Source organism: Sceloporus undulatus, chromosome 1, assembly GCF_019175285.1.
Source record: "Sceloporus undulatus isolate JIND9_A2432 ecotype Alabama chromosome 1, SceUnd_v1.1, whole genome shotgun sequence".
Classification (NCBI taxonomy): domain Eukaryota; kingdom Metazoa; phylum Chordata; class Lepidosauria; order Squamata; family Phrynosomatidae; genus Sceloporus; species Sceloporus undulatus.
The window spans coordinates 297,595,522-297,613,933 of NC_056522.1; the positions used below are offsets into that span (position 1 = coordinate 297,595,522).

Here is an 18,412-nt window from a genome sequence, read left to right on the forward strand (position 1 = left end):
AGTAATAGTGCTACTCTATTCTGTTTTGGTCAGGCCTCACCTGGAATACTGTGTCCTGTTCTGGGCACCACAATTCAAAAAGGATGTTGACAAATTGGAGTGTGTTCAAAGGAAGGCCACAAAAATGGTGAAGCCATGCCTTATGAGGAAAGACTTAGAGAGCTGGGTATGTTTACCTGGAAGAGAGATGGTTAAGAGGTGATATGATCACCCTGTGTAAGTATTTCAAGGGGGGGGGTTACACTGAGGATGGAACAAGCTTGTTTTCTCCTGTTCCAGAGATTAGAACATGGAACAATGGATACAACTCTGGGAAAAGAGATTTCACCTCAACATTAGGAGGAATGTCCTGACAGTAAGAGCTGTTTGACAATGGAACACACTCCCTCAGAGAGTGGTGGAGTCTCCTTCTTTGGAGGTCTTTAAGCAGAAGCTGGATAGCCATCTGTTGGCGGTGCTTTGATTGTGAGTTCCTGCATGGCAGGGGGTTGGACTGGATGGCCCTTGTGGTCTCTTCCAACTCTAGGATTCTATGATTCTAAATGGTTCTTTATTTAATAATAATTCAGTTTTCTCTCAAGGCAGGATCCAAAGCTGCTTACAACATACGGTTTAAAATAGAATATAGCTAAAATAAATCATAACAGTAAACAAATAATTTACAGGCACTTTATTTACTTACTTAGAGATATATTTATCCTTTCCTACAACAAAATGGAGCCTTCAATATCAGGAAAGTAGAAGCAAATTCCACTTGATTCTGTGGTCATGCTGGTGTCATGATTTAAGCAAAATGTAAAACTACAGATGTTCAGCATTTTTTAAAAATAACAAACATTGTTGGCAGATTTTTGTTAGCTGCTCTAGAATGTCAGGAATGTCGAACCAGTTGCAAAGTATGGAATGGCAGTGCAAGAGGCAGGGATGGAGTCATATGAACTATGCACCCACTGAAGTAATAAAGATGGGCAATTAAAAGGAGCCCATTAGATTATTAAATCAAGCATCTAACATTACTTAACTATGTTTCTGGAACAAAGGCATGGAAGAGATTTTGCAGCACTGGACTAATTGATTGCTTATCTGTGATATGTGTCCTTTATGTCTACTCAGTTCATTTTCATTCACTGTTCTGTGCCCTTTGGCCAGTACAAAATGATGCATGGTATGAACCCTAGACCAAATCCTACCTGCATTGACTTGACCTCCCTCTTTTCTACCTTCTCTGGTTTGGAATATTTGAAGTCTTCCTTTGTTTCGAATGCTGTTTTCTTTGCTAAAACCTCTGTGCTAGCTGTTTCCTTCCTATGTCAATTCAAATTTCATTCTAGACATCATGTCTCCAAATTAGGATTGCCAGAGTGAAATGTAGAGAGGGCTCTTGTACGTTTAACAGTTCTGTAAAAGAAGCGATTTCAGCAGTTGTTGCTTGTTTGTGTGAAAAGCAATAGCTACAAACACTTGCTACTGCCATTTCTTCTTCAGTGCAACCATGAAAGGGACCTCTCTAGTTTTCACTCTGGGAACCTTAGAATATTGTTTTCACATAACTTCTCTAAGGTAGGGGTAGGGAACCCGTGGCTCTCCAGGTTCTGACGAACTACCATTCCCATCATGTCTCACCACTGGAGTAGCTACTCCAAGCCCTCGTGAGTCTGTCTAAAACATTCTTCAGTTTGCCTGGTGGTGAGGCATGGTGGGAATGGTAGTTCATCAGAACCTGGAGGGCCATAGGTTCCCCACCACTTCTCTAAGGGGTCTGACAGCATGGGAGACAGTCTTGTACAGGCTCATACTCTTGGTTCCCCTACTTAGAGGTGATCACGTATCAGCCAAAAGTAAAAGACTTGCTGTTGTTATTTTGTGCCTTCAACTTGTTTCTGGCTTATGGTAACCTATCATTATTCAGAGGAGATTTGTCATTGCCTTCTTCTAAGGTTGGGAGATTGTGACTTGCCCAAGATTCCCCAGTAGGCTTCCATTGGCCAGTGGGAATTTAAACTCAGATCTCCTGGCATCCTAGTCCAATATTCAAAGTACTACATCACACTGTGTCTCCCAAAGACTTTGTTGTTAGCTGCCATCGAGTTGATTTTGACCCATGGCAACTCTGTCGATGAGACATCTCCAAGACTCTCTGTCCTCCACTACTCTGTTTAGTTCCTGCAGACTCATACCTGTGACTTCCCTAATACAGCCCATCCATCTAGCAAACATCCTTCTTCTCTTTCTGCTTCCCTCCACCTCTCCTAGCATTATTGGGTTTTTTTCCAGTGGATTTTGCCTTCTCATGATGTGTCTGAAGTATGACAGCCTTAATCTTCCAGGGAGATTTCCGGTTTGATCTATTCCAGGACCCATTTGTTTGTCCTTTTGGCTGTCCAAAGGACCCTCAGCAGTCATCTTCATTTTCTTCTTATCTTGTTTTCTTAACTGTCCAGCTCTCACATTCATACATAGTAATAGAGAAAACAATGGCTTTTATGATTCTAACTTTTGTGTTCAGCTGTATATCTTTGGATTTTAGAACCCCTTCTAGTTTTTTCATAGCCACCCTCCCCATTCTTAATCTTTTTCTGATTTCCTGACTGCAGTCCCTGTTTCTATCAATGTTTGATCCCAGGTATGAGAATTCTTTTACTACTTCTATTTCTTCATTGTCTAGGTTTGTCTAGATTCTCCATTGTCATTATTTCTGTTTTCTTTATATTTGACAGCAGTCTTGCCTTTAACTTTCTTCCTTGATCTTCCTTAGTACTTGTTCCACGTCTTTGATGTTTTCTGCTAGTATTATGGTGTCATTTGCATATTTTAAATTGTTGATAATCCTTCCTCCTATTTGCACTCCTCCTTCTTCTGGGTCCAAGCCAGCTTTCTGTACCATATGTTCTGCATATAAATTAACATGCAGCCTTGTCTGACTCTTTTGCCAACTAGAAACCATTCTGTTTCTCCGTGTTCTGTTCTGACATTGATCTCTTTTCCAAGTATAGATTTCTCATCAGGACTAACAGATGTGTTGGCACTCCCATGTTTTTAAGGGCATTCCATAGACTTTCATGATCTGTGCAATCAAAGGCTTTGCTGTAGTCTATAAAGCACATACTGATTTTCTTTTGGAATTCCCTAGTGTGCCTTTGTATGTTTGCAATGTGGTCACAAGTGCCTCTTCCTTTCCTGTACCCCACTTGGACCTCTGGGATTTCTTTCTCCAATCTGGCATGATCTTTTAGAAGATCTGATAAAATGTATTTCTACACAATTTATAACCATACTTCTTCCAGTATCCTCCTCTCTTTTGTGCATGCCATCAACTTACCAAACCATCTAATGTGACTTGAAAGAAATTGGATAGAAGACAAAGCTAGATGGCTAAGGAATTATGAGTCAGATTGGGGATCATATCTGAAAGGTAGCAAGGCTGAGGAAGGTTATCACTTAAGGAGTAGACATGCCTTCATCAGAGCTTGGAAAATTTAGTCTTTGAACTTTGTAAAGGCACATAATAATAATAGCAATACAACATTCCACATGATATAAGTGTACCTGGATCATATTCTCATATTCAGGATCTCATGGCAGATAAACAGATGTTACTTGGCAGACAAGTCATTATCAAATTCATTATCCAATGTTAGTTTTCAGGTTTAAAATAAACCTTTGTTTATTTGAGTGTGTTTAATACTCAAGAGGGGAAAGAATATAACATAATACATGACAAATACTTAGACTATAACAAATTCACCCAGTCTCTTAATTATTTTTTCCAGTCTTCTATCTTAGACTTTTATGAAAATACATTCCAAATATTTTATCCAAATGATCATTAAATATAGAATGAATGTAGCTACTTGTGGTTATCCATGTTCTTATTCCAGCCCATGATCCAAGCATACCTACTTCCACCAAGAGAAAGGGTACAATTGAGCCACGTCAACCATTTGCCACACTCAGAGCCTCTGGCCAAATAATCTGAACTGGCCTCACTGAACAGCTAGATTCATGGCAGATTTCTGAGGCACCTGCTTTAGTTTTATCCCATAAGTCTTGCATCAATGCGATAAAAAGCCTAAAGCATCAGAGACTATGAGAGAAACTGATACATTTAATATATTTTTAAAAATAGCAAAGAAAGGAAACAGTTTTGGACTGGGTAGTTCATTTCATGTTCCTCTCAATCCAGTCTTTGAAAGGAATTGCTCTGGTGTAACCAGTGTAGAGTTCTAGACTGCATGTTTTATCATAACCCCAGCTTACTAACCCCATGAGATGCCAGGTTAACTCAGGAGATGATCTTCCTGGCAAAGGTACTGCTGCAATCCCTCCAGTCTCAGCAGGGCAGATATTGGAAAAGGCAGTAGGGTGCTGCTTGGCACAAAACATGCTATCAGTAACGCTGACCTGGATTCCATTTTCCTCATATTGCTGCTCACACAGCAGGGAGTCCACTATCTGAACACTCCCCATACGGATTGTGTCATTCTTGTAGCTTGGATCAGCAACATCTGTCAGGATCTTCCAACCAGTAATCACTATTTGCAAGTCATCAGAAGGTGGGTCAATATCGCGTATTGAAGCCAAGCATATAGGCTGGACGCGGTTGCTAATTTTGGCCTTGTCCAGAAGCTTAATGATGGCTATGTCAGAATCAAGCAATATAGGATCATAATTAGGGTGCACTATAATGGCTGAAATCTAGGAAAGAATCCAGAAAGAAAAAGAGAACTGAATGTTAGGTTTCAAAATGTTTTACCCACTACATTTTCATTCTAACATTGTCATGAAATATAACTGGGAGGGAGCTGTTTTTCCTGCTGATTCCCTACCATTTGGAAGGCTTTAATGGTCAGCGCTTGGATGGGAGGGGCCTGCTTTAGTAGGAGGCATCACTGAATGCCAGGTGCTGTAGGCTATATTTCAGAGGAAGGAACTGGGAAATCACCTCTGAGTATTTGTTGTCTAAGAAAACCCTCTCTGTCTCTTGTTCTGTCTCATCACACACACTTTAACAGTCTTGTCTGAGACACCAAATATTTAATAAAGAAATAATCACCATGATAAGTGAGAAATGCCTTCTAGACAGTAGCAGTAATAAATTAACACAGATAGATATCTTTCATTTCACTTCCATATCACTTCAAAAGCAAATGGTTTCTGACATGTAAATCTTAATCACACATTGAAATAATTAAACCTTTATTTCAAAGAGACTTATCTCTGAATAGGTACCTATAAGCTTACAGTCCCTCAATTGTATCTTTTTCAGAACCTGGAAAAATTACTTTTTTGGATGAAATATTACAGCAAGTACAGTCACAGAGACAACTGGCCATTCTGACCAAAGTATCTTGGAAGTTGTCATCCAAAACAGTAACTTTTCTGAGGTCTTCTCTTTTCCTGTAGAGCACTGAGTGCCATCCAGTTATTTTCTATAGGACTTAGCATCCATCTGTATTTAGGCATAGTGTCATAGTGCCTCAGTATCCTACTCACCCGTAAATTTTGCACAGTCTTCTCATCTCGATCATCATCTCTGTAGTATTTCCCAAGAACAACTCTTATGTCTGCTGTTTTGAGAACAGTAACCTTCCCCAGATTGGTGACACAATGAGCTGCCACAACTACTGTGCGTTCATTCAGCAGGGCTCCACTGCAAATCAGTATCCACGCACCCTTTCTGTGACTGGGGGCCTTCACCCCATTGGGTCTCCTATAGATGGCTGCTTGCCAAGGCCATCTGGCTGCAGATGGTTTTTGAAGAGTGTTGCTTTCTGTCTTTCCACAGACTGGACAAAAACACAAGAAGAAAAGGAAATCAGATTTCTTTTATCTTTACAGCTACCTGGGTCCAAATTATAAGTTCACTTAGCACTCAAACTGTTTAGAAGGGGGCTATACCAAATATACCAAATAATCTGAATTATATCTTATTATAAACTTTCTAAAATCAAACTGTAATTATAGAGAGAAAAAAGCTTTGTGGCTACAATTGTTAGTCCCAACTTGAGTAGACACATTGAATCAATGGGACTTAAATACATGTTGGCTTAACAAGTCCCATTTATATGAGGGATCTACTCTAGTTGGAGTTTGTCCTTTGTTATTAACTTAGTCAAATATGAATAAAGGCCCAGAAGAAGCAAGTTATTATAATGGCAAGTTCTAAGAAGTTACGTTCTGGCTTTGTCAAGGAGGAAGGTACTTCCATATGATGTGAACAAAAGCTACTCACAACAGAAGGTGCTTCATTGTGGAATGGAGAATAGTAACCCTTCAAACACAACTCTGTTCCTCTCTCATTAAAATGGAGTGTCTAATGGTTATTTCAGTGCTGTGATATAATATGTACATATATAAACAGTTTCAGATATAATCCAAGAAGTGAAGACACTCAAGGATAACAATAAGTAATCAATAGCGGGATACAGACCGCCCAAAAAGGGCAGTCTCCTGCCACCCTGATTTGCTCCGTGGGAAAGCTGCAGCCTCCAGACTGCGAGGGTTCCCTGCAGAGCAAAAAGAACCCTTAAAAAGTGGGTTCTTAAAGCAGCGCATTTGTGATGCCGCAATGCGCCAATGGTGCACTTGCAGCATCACAAACACGCTGGGATGTGTGAACGCTAAGCATCTGTTGCGTCAAAATGACGGTGCCCATGTGTACAGGGTGCCACCATTTTGACACCCCCATCACGTGCTAGGAGTGAGGCCAATATAGACGGTGCGCCCTCGGCCAACCCCAGCACTTGACGGGGGAACTGTATCGGGAGGTATGTATAGTTACCTCCCGAATCATAGAATTGGAAGGGACCACAAGAGCCTTTTGCCAATGCAGGAATCCACCTTTGAAATACCCCTGAGATTTGATATGCAGCTTCCTCTTAAAGAAGACAATACAGCCCAAATGCATGTTTTAGTTGTGTATTCCTGGATTTCCTGCACAATAGGAAGTTGGACTATATGGCCCTCATAATCCCTTCTAACTCTTTCATTCCATGAAATCAAGCATTTTAAGGTCCCTCTGATCTCTTTGGGCACATGCTCAATCCCACTGAAGGGAATCAGGATTAAAACTGTGGTGATAATTACATTTGTAAGGGGCTCTTTTTGTATCTTGTTAGGAACATTTATTGATTATTATCTAGTGATGCCATTGATGCAGATCTTGGAAAATTGCTTTTAAGGTAAATGTCTATAATAGTACATTAAAGCTAAACAAACTGGGCAGTGGTAGGGTGATATTCTGGGACCTATAACATCATCTCACTATTGCTTAATTATGGATGGCACATTTATTTATCTTAAATGTGACTTTCCAGGCTCTGCATCAAAGGGTCAAATTTTATACAGAGATTTAGACAAGACAAGCTCTTCACACAACAGAGATTCCAGACTGCAGAGGTAGCAGTTGATTGCACAATGCTATGTTCCTGAACGTCTTGTGTGCCTTCAAGTCAGTTCCAATTTATAACAACCCTAAGGCAAAGCTATTGTGGGGTTTTCTTGGCAGGATTTGTTCAGACGAGGTTTGCCATTGCCTTCCCCTGAGGCTGAGAGCATATGACTTGCCCAAGGTCATCCAGTGGGTTTCATGGTCAAGCGGGAATTGAACCCTGGTCTCCAGAGTCATAATACTCAACCACTATACCACACTGACTCTCTAAAAATTATATTAGCACCAAGAGCACAGGTTATGACCAATGTTTTTATCTCATCCTTTTTTACATTGAAATGGCTATGTTCCTATTTTTAAATAAATGCCAATGACAGACATTGTGATATGCTTAAGTCAGACAGCCATGACTTTAATGCACCAAACAATTGTAAATACATTCAAGTACAATCACGCCACATAGGTAAGGTTGGAGGAGGCATCAGGCCCGGTGGTTTCCATTAATCAACAGGGGTCTGGTAAGCATCTGGCAATGCTTGCCACAGGTGTCAATCCGTGGGGCAAACAAAACAACCTGTGAGAGGGGAAGCAAATGCAGATGACCAAATTGTAGCTTCGCTCTCTCCTCACTAACTGTCCAGCAGCACCAGGACTTTCTTCCTTCTAATTTAACTAGTGATCTATGTCTCCTCTCCCTTTGTGTATCTGTCCATGAGCAGCATTGATAAGGTGAATAGTCCTGATTGCAGTCCAGCATGGAGTTGGCAGACAATATCATGCCACAATATAATTTCCTTTCCGGCCCCTAAAGGTGATCAACTGTGATCTGGGGCTTCACAAGGGAATATAATGGTACCAAGAGAGGGGGGTGGGTTATGCTGAAGGTTCAGAAGAAAATGGCTGATTCTGGATCCTGCAGATCTATATATAGGTCTGCTGAAAATCCCCAAAAGCCTCATAAGATTTGAAGTGAGACTACACCAAAGACCTGGATGAGAGTCGCCGCCAGGTCTCATGGTAAAGTCTTGCAATAGCTCAGCCATCAGGAGATGTCTTAGGCCAAGCAGCAGCTTGACTAGGCCTGGAAGCTGCGGTTCTGGCTTGAGACTCAGCACAACATGCCTCCTTCTACAAAGGTCTCAGGTAAACCTTGGAACTACATTCTTAGAATGTGCTAAAACTATATATACAAATTTAGCAGATGATGTAGCGACTACTCTATGTACATATGGAAATTTAGCTGGTGACATCAGTTTAGTTGCAGCTATTTGTACACCACTGCTACCTGCCTATGCCCCCAAATGAACAATATGGGTAAAATAAAACTGGCCTATCTTACCAGGCTATGATATCATGAGCTATATGAATTGTTATAGCTAACAAGTTGGTATGGCTAAGATACGTGTGTGTGTGTCTGTATGTGCCTTAAAGTCACCCATCGACTTATGGTTACCTCATAAGGCTCATAGGGTTTTCTCAGGCAAGGAATATTCAGAGATGATTTTGCCAGTTCCTTCCTTTGAAATATAGCCTAAAGTGCCTGGTATTCATTGCCGGGTTCACATAAAAGTACTAACCAGAGCTGGCCCTGCTTAGCTTCCAAGATCAGAAGTGCCTCTAGGGTATTTAGGCCCCATTAAGAAGTGTAAAGCAAGTTAATAGAAATGTCATGATTTCTAGTAATGTCTTGGTAATTTTGCAAGCTGTTGTTGCATGCATTGGAACTATTGTCTTACTTGGAATGCAAGAAGGAGCCCTTCCACTCCATTTCCCTGTTTTCAGGCAGGTTCTTCGGCTGCTTCCCAGGCGACGATAGAAGGGAGAAATACAGTCATACTGAAGCTGTGTGTGAAGATGCTGGAAACCTGGAGGTAGTTCTCCAAACGGTAGTAATGGTTTTTTGGTTGGATATGCTTCCAGCTTCTGCTTGTTAAATGCAGATGAATAGAGCTGATGCAAGGGAGTCTCTCTGTTTTGATGCATAAAGGAAATGAGAATATAACCAAAGGCCCAAGCCTTGCAATTACTTTGTCATTATCAGGAACTACATTAAGCAATCTTAGGGACTGTTTGTGTAGTAGGCTGCTGGGAAGGGTGGGGTGGGGAAATTGTGTCAAAATGGTAACTTTTCCAGGCTCTGTATTTAAAGATACCTTACAACTGCTATGTTGTAGCAATGTAGCAATTTAGCCACTCCTGTAACACCAGTGTTTGGGTTTTCCTTTGGAACAGAACTATGAAAACTTTCAATTTCAGGAATGTTTATGAGAGCTGCATAATCTGGTGAATGGGGCAAAGGAAGAAAATCTATGATTTAAAATGTAATCATATGTTAGTTTAAAGGTCGTACTGGAAGTAACTAGGGGCATGGGCCACCACCCTCACATCATTCTCTCCACACAATGCAGGGCCAAAGCCCTGACTCAACTCTAGACTGTCTTCATGAGAGAAGGGCAGTTCTGCATTGAATCCAAGTCATCCCTGCTTTAAACCACATTAAAAAAAATTTTGCTCTAAAGCATGAGGGTGAACCTATGGCACGTGTGCCAGAGATGGTACTCAGAGACCTCTCTGTGGGCACATGTGCCATCACCCCAGCACAGAGTTGTTACTAGAAAGCAGAGGGACATAGAATCAAAATGACATAGGTTGGAAGAGACACTAGGGCTTCAGTCCAACCCCCTGCCATGCAGGAAATCCAAATTAAAGCATCCTCGACCGATGGCCATCCAGCCGCCTCCGTGTAAAGACCTCCAAGGAAGAGACGCCACTACACTCCGAGGGAGTGTGTTCCACTGTCGAACAGCCGCACTGTCAGGAAGTTCCTCCTAATGTTCAGGTGGAATCTCTTTTCCTGTAGCTTGCATTCCATTGTTTCCGGGTTCTGTCTGTCTCTGGAGCAGCAGAAACAAGCTGCTCCCCCCTCAACATGACATCCCTTCAATACTAAACAGGGCTATAATATCACCTCTTAACCTTCTTTTCTCCAGCTAAACTTCCCAGCTCCCTAAGGTCGTTCCTCATAGACATGTTTCCAGACCCTTCACCATTCAGCGTCGCCCCTCCTTGGACACGCTCCAGGTTCTCAATGTCCTTTCTGAATTGTGGCACCACAGAACTGGACACAATATTCTAGGTGGGGCCTGACCAGAGCAGAATACAATGGCACTATATTTCTCTGACTAGACACTATACTTTATTGAGCAGCCTAAAAATTGCATTGCCTTTTTAGCTGCCGCATCACACTGTTCACTCATGTTCAACTTGTGGTCTTGTGGACTCCCAGATCCCTTTCACATGTAGTTTCCATTCAGCCAGGTGTCCCCAATCTATATTTGGGCATTTATTTTCCACCTAAGTGCAACACCTTACATTTCTCCATGGGAATTCATTTTGTTAGCTTTGGCCCAGCTTCTTACTATTCAGGTCATTTTGAATTTGATCCTGTTCCTCTGGGGTATTAGCTATTCCTCTTAATTTGGTCGTCTGCAAATTTGATAAGTATGCTCCCATTCTGTCATCCAAGTCATTCATAAAGATGGTTGAATACACTGGGCCCAGGACAGAGCCCTGTGGGACCCCCGGGCACTTCCTTCCAGGATGAAAAGGAGCCAGGTTGAGCACCCTCTGCATTCGGCCGGTCAACCAGTTACAAATCCATGTACACTGACCTTTTCTAGCCCCATTTACAAGCTTGTTTGCAAAATGCATGGGAAACCTTGTCAAGGCCTTACTGAAATCAAGATATACTATATCCACAGCATTCCCTTCATACCAAGCTGGTAATTTTATCAAAGAAAGAGATTAGAGTGTCTGGCGACTCTTTCTCTGAAACCCAGTGGAGTTTTTGTGATTAGGCATTGCCTCTAGATGTTCACAGACTCTTTGTTTAATTATCTGCTCTAGAATCTTCCTGGGATTGATGTCAGACTATGGACGATAATTGTGGGATCCTTTTTTCCCCTTTTTGAAGATGGGGACAACGTTTGCCCTCCTCCAGTCTGCTGGGATTCTCCTGTTTTCTAGGAGTTTTCAAAGATTATTGCCAGGGCTCCGATATTATTTGCCAGTTCTTTTAATACCCTTGGGATGGAGTTCATCTGGTCCTGGAGACTTAAATTCATTAGATTAACAAGGTATTCCTCACATCTCTTTACTTATTTTGTGCTGAATTTCCCTATCGGTCCTCTGCTCCATTATCCTCAGGTTGAGCACCCTTTTCTTTTTCTGAGAAGACTGAGGCAAAGAAGGTGTTGAGTAATTCTGCCTTTTCTTCGGTCCCCTGTTAACATTTTGCCATCTTCTCCACGCAGTGGCCCTACCATTCTTCTTCTTACTTTTGCTGTGGACATATCCAAAAAAGCCCTTTTTGTTGTTCTTAACCTCTCTAGCAAGTCTGAGTTCATTCTGTGCTTTAGCTTTTCTGACTTGATTATACCCTACACAGGCCTGCGATTCTTTGATTCCTTTTTCATGATTCCCCCTTTTACGCCAGTTCTTATACATGGCTTCGTTTAAATCTTAGCTCAGTTGAAAGTTCCTTAGTCATCCATCCTGGTTTCTTGAGACACCGCCCATTTTTCTTTCTCACATAGCACTTTGAAATAAATAAGTGGGTTTTGGGTTGCAGTTTGGGCACTCGGCCTCTAAAAGGTTCACCATCACTGCTCTAGAGTTTCCACAAAAATATAGAGCCCTCTGGAGATGGTGTGAGTTGCTCCCTCTAAGGTCACAAGAGATAGCCAGCCATGGAATTGATGCTGGGTGCCTCATTTTTTACCTCTCAGGAAGCAACTTGTGCTAGTGACAGTAGTGCTGGGTGGCACAACAATACTCACATATAGACTGCCATCCAGCATCACTCCAGAGTACCCTGGTAACAAGGTCAATCAGGGGCAGCTTTGGGCCAGAATACTCCAGGAGCAGTCTGGACTATTCAGGTCAGTATAAACCCACCCACCATAAGCCAAACTAAAGGTTTTTCAACCTTTAAGAATGAGTTAGGGGAGAACCTGAACAAACACTGGGTAAACTCCACACTATGATATTTTGAAGAAGGACGTGAGGGTCAGAATAGGAGCCCTGAAGGTGCAGATTTAGCCTGATCTTTGGCCCCCTGCCTTAGAAGATCTTTCCTCTTCCTCACTTCATCTATTAGATTTTTCTCATCCAGATTGTAACAGAAGTTTCAGAGTCCAAAACTATAGCATTACATTTCCATTATAACTGATAGAATCCAATGGCATCCTGCGGTTTGTAGTTTAGTGAGGCACTAGGCAGGGGTAAGCAACCTGCGGCCCGCGGGCCAGATGCAGCCCAGCGAGGCCTTGGGACTGGCCCCAGCCTGGTCCTGCCACCGATTGCCGCCGGGGCCTTTGGCCTCTCGCACGCAGGGGCAAGGGAGGCAATTGTCTATAGACGCCTCAGAAACATGCATTTATATTAACATTTTTTTAAAAAATCAGCAAATTTCTTTGCGTGTCCTCCACTTTTTTAAAAAAGTGCCCACCATTTGAAAATGCTGTCCTACATTTGTCCCAGTTTATTTATTTATTTAATTTTTTTTAAAAAAATAATTTAATTATTTATTTTTTGGCTTCGGCCCCCCAGTTGTCTGAGGGACAGCAACCCGGCCCCCGGCTCAAAAAGGTTGCCTACCCCTGCACTAGAGCTTCCTGGCTGAGAATTCTAAATGCCCAACCCTAAATTGCAAATCCTAGAATTCTATAGCATACAGCCAATGCAGGCAAAGTGGAATTATAACATTATAATTGTATAATGTGAAAGAGACATTGGACATTATTATTGATAATTATTATCAATAGTGCTTATTAATGTAATAATAATATAATGTTTGCCTGTGCGACCACCTCTGCTCATAAAGTTGACTCTTGCTGACACCCTTAGTTTCAATGTCTATGTCCAGTGAGCTTCTATCCAACCAGCTACCTACTATGATTTTCAGAACATCAGAGTAACTCATAAAAATGTCCAACCAGGTTAAGACATAGAAAGAAAAGCAACAGCATTTCTCATTAACATTGTAGTTAAGGCATTGCAATCTCACCTTGACTGAACCTGCATTGGCAGAACTTTCTGTCTCACCAGGTCAGAGATCTTTGGCTCTCTGCAAGCTAGAAAAAATACAGTGTTGCACAATCCTTTGCCATGTTCAGAGCTCAAATATTATGGTCCACATCCCTGTCCACCCCTTCTTGACCCTAATAATTCAAGATGAGGTTAAGTAGCACATTAAAAAGCAGGTTCTGTATTTTATTGTCAGGACAACTTTTTCTAGGAAGATGTTTTAGATATATGTTTAAAATGGAGGCTGCTAAGATGCCACAATCATGTTAGTATAGAAAATGCATGCATACTGGTCTGGGGAGTCATTTTCATACAACTCTTCACAAGTGCCATGCCTTCCTGTCCTATGCACTTTCCAACGTCTTTTGGTCTATTTCTTTTGTTTAATTTTTTTTTTTAATTGCGTAGGCACAGCAATTGATTAAGGAAAAAGAAAAGAAAAGAAATTAAGTAAAAGAAAAGAAAGGAAATGGGGAGAGGAAACAGCCTGTTGGGGAATAACAAGGGCAAGGGGAAGAAGAGCATAACTATGCCCACTTATACCATGTGACTACCTGCATATTGGAACTGTAGCAGGAACGACACATGTGAATCAACAGTGGGAAAGTAGTGCAATTGGGATGCATTGATGGGTTATGCCCATCAATGAAAAGGAACACTCTAGAAACAGATGGAATTTCAATCAGCTACAGGACAGATACGATGGCATTGTGCGATAAAGTACTGCTACAGACACTGCTATCCTGCTGTAATTCTGCTTTGGAACCTGTGTAATAAAGTCTTAACAGTTGTAGCCCACAAACATCTAGAGGCACACAAGTTGTATATCCCTGCTATACACCTACTGAACCTTAGAAATCTTTTGCTAATTACCAATCCCAGAGTAGACCCACTCAATTTGAGGGGTTTACAAAAACGTTGAATTCACCAGCCAGCAAGTTATTCAGTACAGCCAGCATGGAGGAGTGGTTTGAATGCTGCACTAGGACTGCAAGAAACTAGAGTTGGAATCTGTTCTAGAAGTTATTATGAGCCTATCATGTGAAAAAGATTTCACAGCCTCCAACCCCTATTGGATTAGCACATGAGACAATCAAACACAGATATTCTCTTTCAAATCCTGACATAAAGTTCTTGCAGAAAATTAGGTTTGTGCATTTTCTTTTGGGTTTCTATCAGTTATAAAATCTATACATATATAACTGCTGTGATTATTACTAAAAACTTTCACAAATGAGCAATGACAAATCTATCTACTTCTGTTGTTGTTGTTGTTGTGTGCCTTCAAGTTGTTAGACTTATGGCATTGCTAAGGCAAACCTATCATGGGGTTTTTTTGGCAAGTTTCTTCAGAGTGGGTTTGTCATTACCATCCTCTCAGGCTAAGGGAGTGTGACTTGCCCAAGGTCACCCAATGGGTTTACATGGCCAAACTGGGATTCAAACCCTGGTCTCCATAGTCTTAGTCCAACACTCAAACCGCTATACCACACTGTATCAGATGCCAGTCAATTCTTGTGCTGATGTGTGTTAGACAAGAGCTTGTACAGTGTGCCCCTTTTTTATGCGGGGGGATCCATTCCAGATCCCCCCGTGTAAAAAAAAAGCACATATGCTTGAGCCCCATTGAAAGTAATGGGGCTTGTGCATGTGGCGGTGGTGCAGTGGCACAGCGGCGTGCATGCGCCACCGGTGCATATCCCATTAATCTAAATGGGATGTGCTGCCCTTGTGCCACGTGTGCTCCCACACGGCTTTCAGCGTATGCTGAAAGCCGCGTATAGTGTGTCCGTGTATGATGCAGACACACTATGTCCATAAAATAACCCATAAAACAAAGCCAGTTTTTACAGGTTGTAGAAAAGAGTATCTAAATTACCTTTTATGCAGATTGGCTGTTTTCCTGACCATTCTCCAGTCTCTTGGCAGGTCCTTTGCTCACTGCCACTGAGAATATAGGAATTATTGCAAAAGAATGTAATAACTGTTCCAATTCTTGCATAGCGGCCATTCATAAGTGAAGAATCTTCCATCATTTTCCTGAACCCATTGAGTGGAGCACCAGGATCTGAACAGTTCCTGTCTTCAATGACTAATGGGAGAGGAGGAAAGTTATTTTTTCAAATATATCAACTAATGAGATACTAACTTGTGTAGCTGACCATTCAACCATTTGTACATTCCCGGAACAGAACCAAATTTATCAGTGGTACTCAAACTTTTTACCTAGGAACCCCCTTTACATCTATGTGTGGATGTTGCACACATGCCACAACTTGATGTAGCATATGAATAAAAATATTCCATTTAGTTAGTGTGCATATTTTCATTCACACATCCATGTATATTCATAGTTTAACGTTTTATAGGGAAATAACATTGTTCAAATTAGAAGAGTTTTATTTAAGTGAATTTGATATTTAACTACCGGTAAGCACATGTGCAAATTTTACACGTATAAAAGTTTGGGAACAGGAGGAACAATCAGGGCCTCCAAGTCTTGGGCCCTCCTGGGAGTCCTGCACCACTGTTTGAGAACGGCTAATCAAATCAGATCAATTTTTACCAAGTATTAAAGTGGACCCTTGCTTTATGCGGGGGATCCATTCCAGACCCCTCTGTGTAAACCAAATTCCGTGCATGCTCAAGCCCCATTTAGATGAATGGGGTGTGCATGCAAGCCATGGGTACGTGCGCCATTCATCTAAATAGGGCTTCTCATCTGCATGACCTCAAATCCACATATGGGAAGCCTGCCTATGGGGTGGGCCAACTGTAAATATCCCTACTTTAATCAAGTAAAGCTATACAAATAAGTAATTAAAGTGAAATAATTCGTTTGACTAGTAAAAAGAAGATACTTTGAGTCCTAGTCCGAATAGGCTGCATATAATAAAGCATTATTATTATTATTATTATTATTATTATTATTATTATTATTATTATTATTATTTAGTGCTTTATTAGACCATTACATTCCAGAGTTACATCCAACAAATGGATTTCTGAATTTGAATAGTTGGTGTTAAGGGACATCTAGTTGTCTGAATTTAATGAAGACATTTTTTTCCCTAGAGCATCCCAACAAAACACATTTTCATTTACTGATACCCATTGTCAATTATCACTCTAACGAAAATGCTGAAGGCAATGCAGAAAAGAAAGTGGGATGGCATCCAAATATAAAGTGAAATACAGTGGACCCTCTGTATCAGTGGGCTGGTGATCCACAGATTTGTCCACCCAAGGATCACCACACCCCATATTATTCAGTGGTGGCACTTGCACACAGACATGCTGACACATCTGCGTGCACATTGCCACTACTGAATAATTTGGGGTGCAACCATCCACATCTGTGAGAGGTGGCTGGGTGGCTGGGCAGGAACTGAACTTCACGGGTGGGAAGGGTCTACTCTAATTACATCCAAATGTTTTCTTCTTGTCATGGAAAAAGGTATTCTGCACATGCATACAGTGAGGCCATTCTGAGTTTCAGCCTGAACTTTAAAGACACTACGCAAGGCACAGAAGTCTATTCCCCATACATATTCAGCACCATAGACAGCTCCTTTGAAAACTGAATTAATTCCAGAATGAATTCACTGACCTACTGACATGGAAGCCGTCTTCCACCACTAAATGCAAGGGCATTCTGATTCCATGACATTAGAGATGGAGAAAGCCCTACAAGCACCAGCTAACAGAAGGGGAGAAAATGATTTCTTTTCTCCTTCCTTCTTCCTCTTTTAGCTCCCATGTTATTCCAATGATTCCTCCAACTTTCTGGAGCAGCTTTATGGGTTGTTGGAGGGGACAAAGGTGAAATCAATAACTTCCTCTCCATTGATTAATGGGTGCTTCCCATGATTCTAGCTCTGAAGGTTTACATATTTTTTGTAGAAGAAAAAGCAATGCTGAGTGGCAACGAGAGAAAAAAAAACACCAACAGTTACCAATAATGAATTTGCATTAGAGGGTCAGCAACTGCAACATATGGGTAAGCCAATCACCTCCCCTATCCCACTGTCCCAAAACTCTGGAAAAATCAGCCAAAATTATTTGAAAACGGTCACTAGAAGTGACCAGAAATCTATTTCTTGTTGGAATTTGGGGAGGGGGGGGTAATTTGCTAAACCTGGATGCTTTGATGAGTACTGACTGGTCTCTGTGGTATGTTTTGCTAAAACTGCCATAGGCCAGGATTTGTGTGAGCCCAAAGGATTGAAGAAAGACCCAATAGTAAGGCCTTGGTGGACTTTTCTCACTTCTGTTTTACATATTGCAAAGCCTTTTAGGTAGTATTTTTTAATTAAAAGATGGGAAAGGAAGTGGTACTGGAGATATTTAATGGTCACAGTCTTGTAATATGAAAAACCTCCCACTGGTACAACAAAACGTGTGGTGGCTTCTCTCCACGTGTTAATGATTTCTCTTTCTCATACATGTATAGTTGAAAACAAATGGGCTCTTTCAGATCCTGGAATGACCATGTAGATGTCAGGAGCATATACAACTCTTTTGTACTCAAAACTTAGAAATAATATGATGAAATTAAGAGCATCACTTGTAGCATCCTCCTTTTTGGTATAACGGGAGTAGGGACCAATGTTACTTTGAAAAATAAAATACTGATTGCTAATAACTTTAGTTTTGGGGTGGTTAGTGAGAGATGATAGAAATAACATTTACTCATTACTTCCAAACATTTTTAGAGAATGATCACTTGGGGGAATTTTTTTGACAATTCTGCCACTTTTTAAAAGTAATCAGACCAATAAAAAATAACATGTTAGGAATACATTAGCAGCAAGTAACATTATTTTGTCATTCATGAGTAAGAGCAGCAAATTGTTATTCTTATGATCTCACTTTCACAGTCTACTAGTTATAGACAGAAGTTTTGGACCATCAGCAATTTGGAATCTATTCAAA

The 18,412-nt window shown here is 41.1% G+C and overlaps 1 protein-coding gene across 2 annotated transcripts in view; it reads right to left on the reverse strand.

Annotated features, from left to right (window-relative positions):
• Positions 1-3,629: 3,629 nt before the first annotated feature.
• The window catches only part of PAMR1 (peptidase domain containing associated with muscle regeneration 1), an 89,981-nt gene continuing 75,198 nt past the window's right edge, over positions 3,630-18,412 (reverse strand). For both annotated transcript variants that reach the window (XM_042441878.1, XM_042441872.1), the window contains exons 8-12: positions 15,357-15,569; positions 13,458-13,524; positions 9,127-9,359; positions 5,494-5,786; positions 3,630-4,695 (exon numbers count right to left, since the gene is read on the reverse strand). In XM_042441878.1, the coding sequence (XP_042297812.1) occupies positions 4,159-4,695; positions 5,494-5,786; positions 9,127-9,359; positions 13,458-13,524; positions 15,357-15,569 (1,343 nt within the window). In that variant the 3' untranslated portion in view covers positions 3,630-4,158. The remainder of the gene's footprint in view (positions 4,696-5,493; positions 5,787-9,126; positions 9,360-13,457; positions 13,525-15,356; positions 15,570-18,412) is intronic.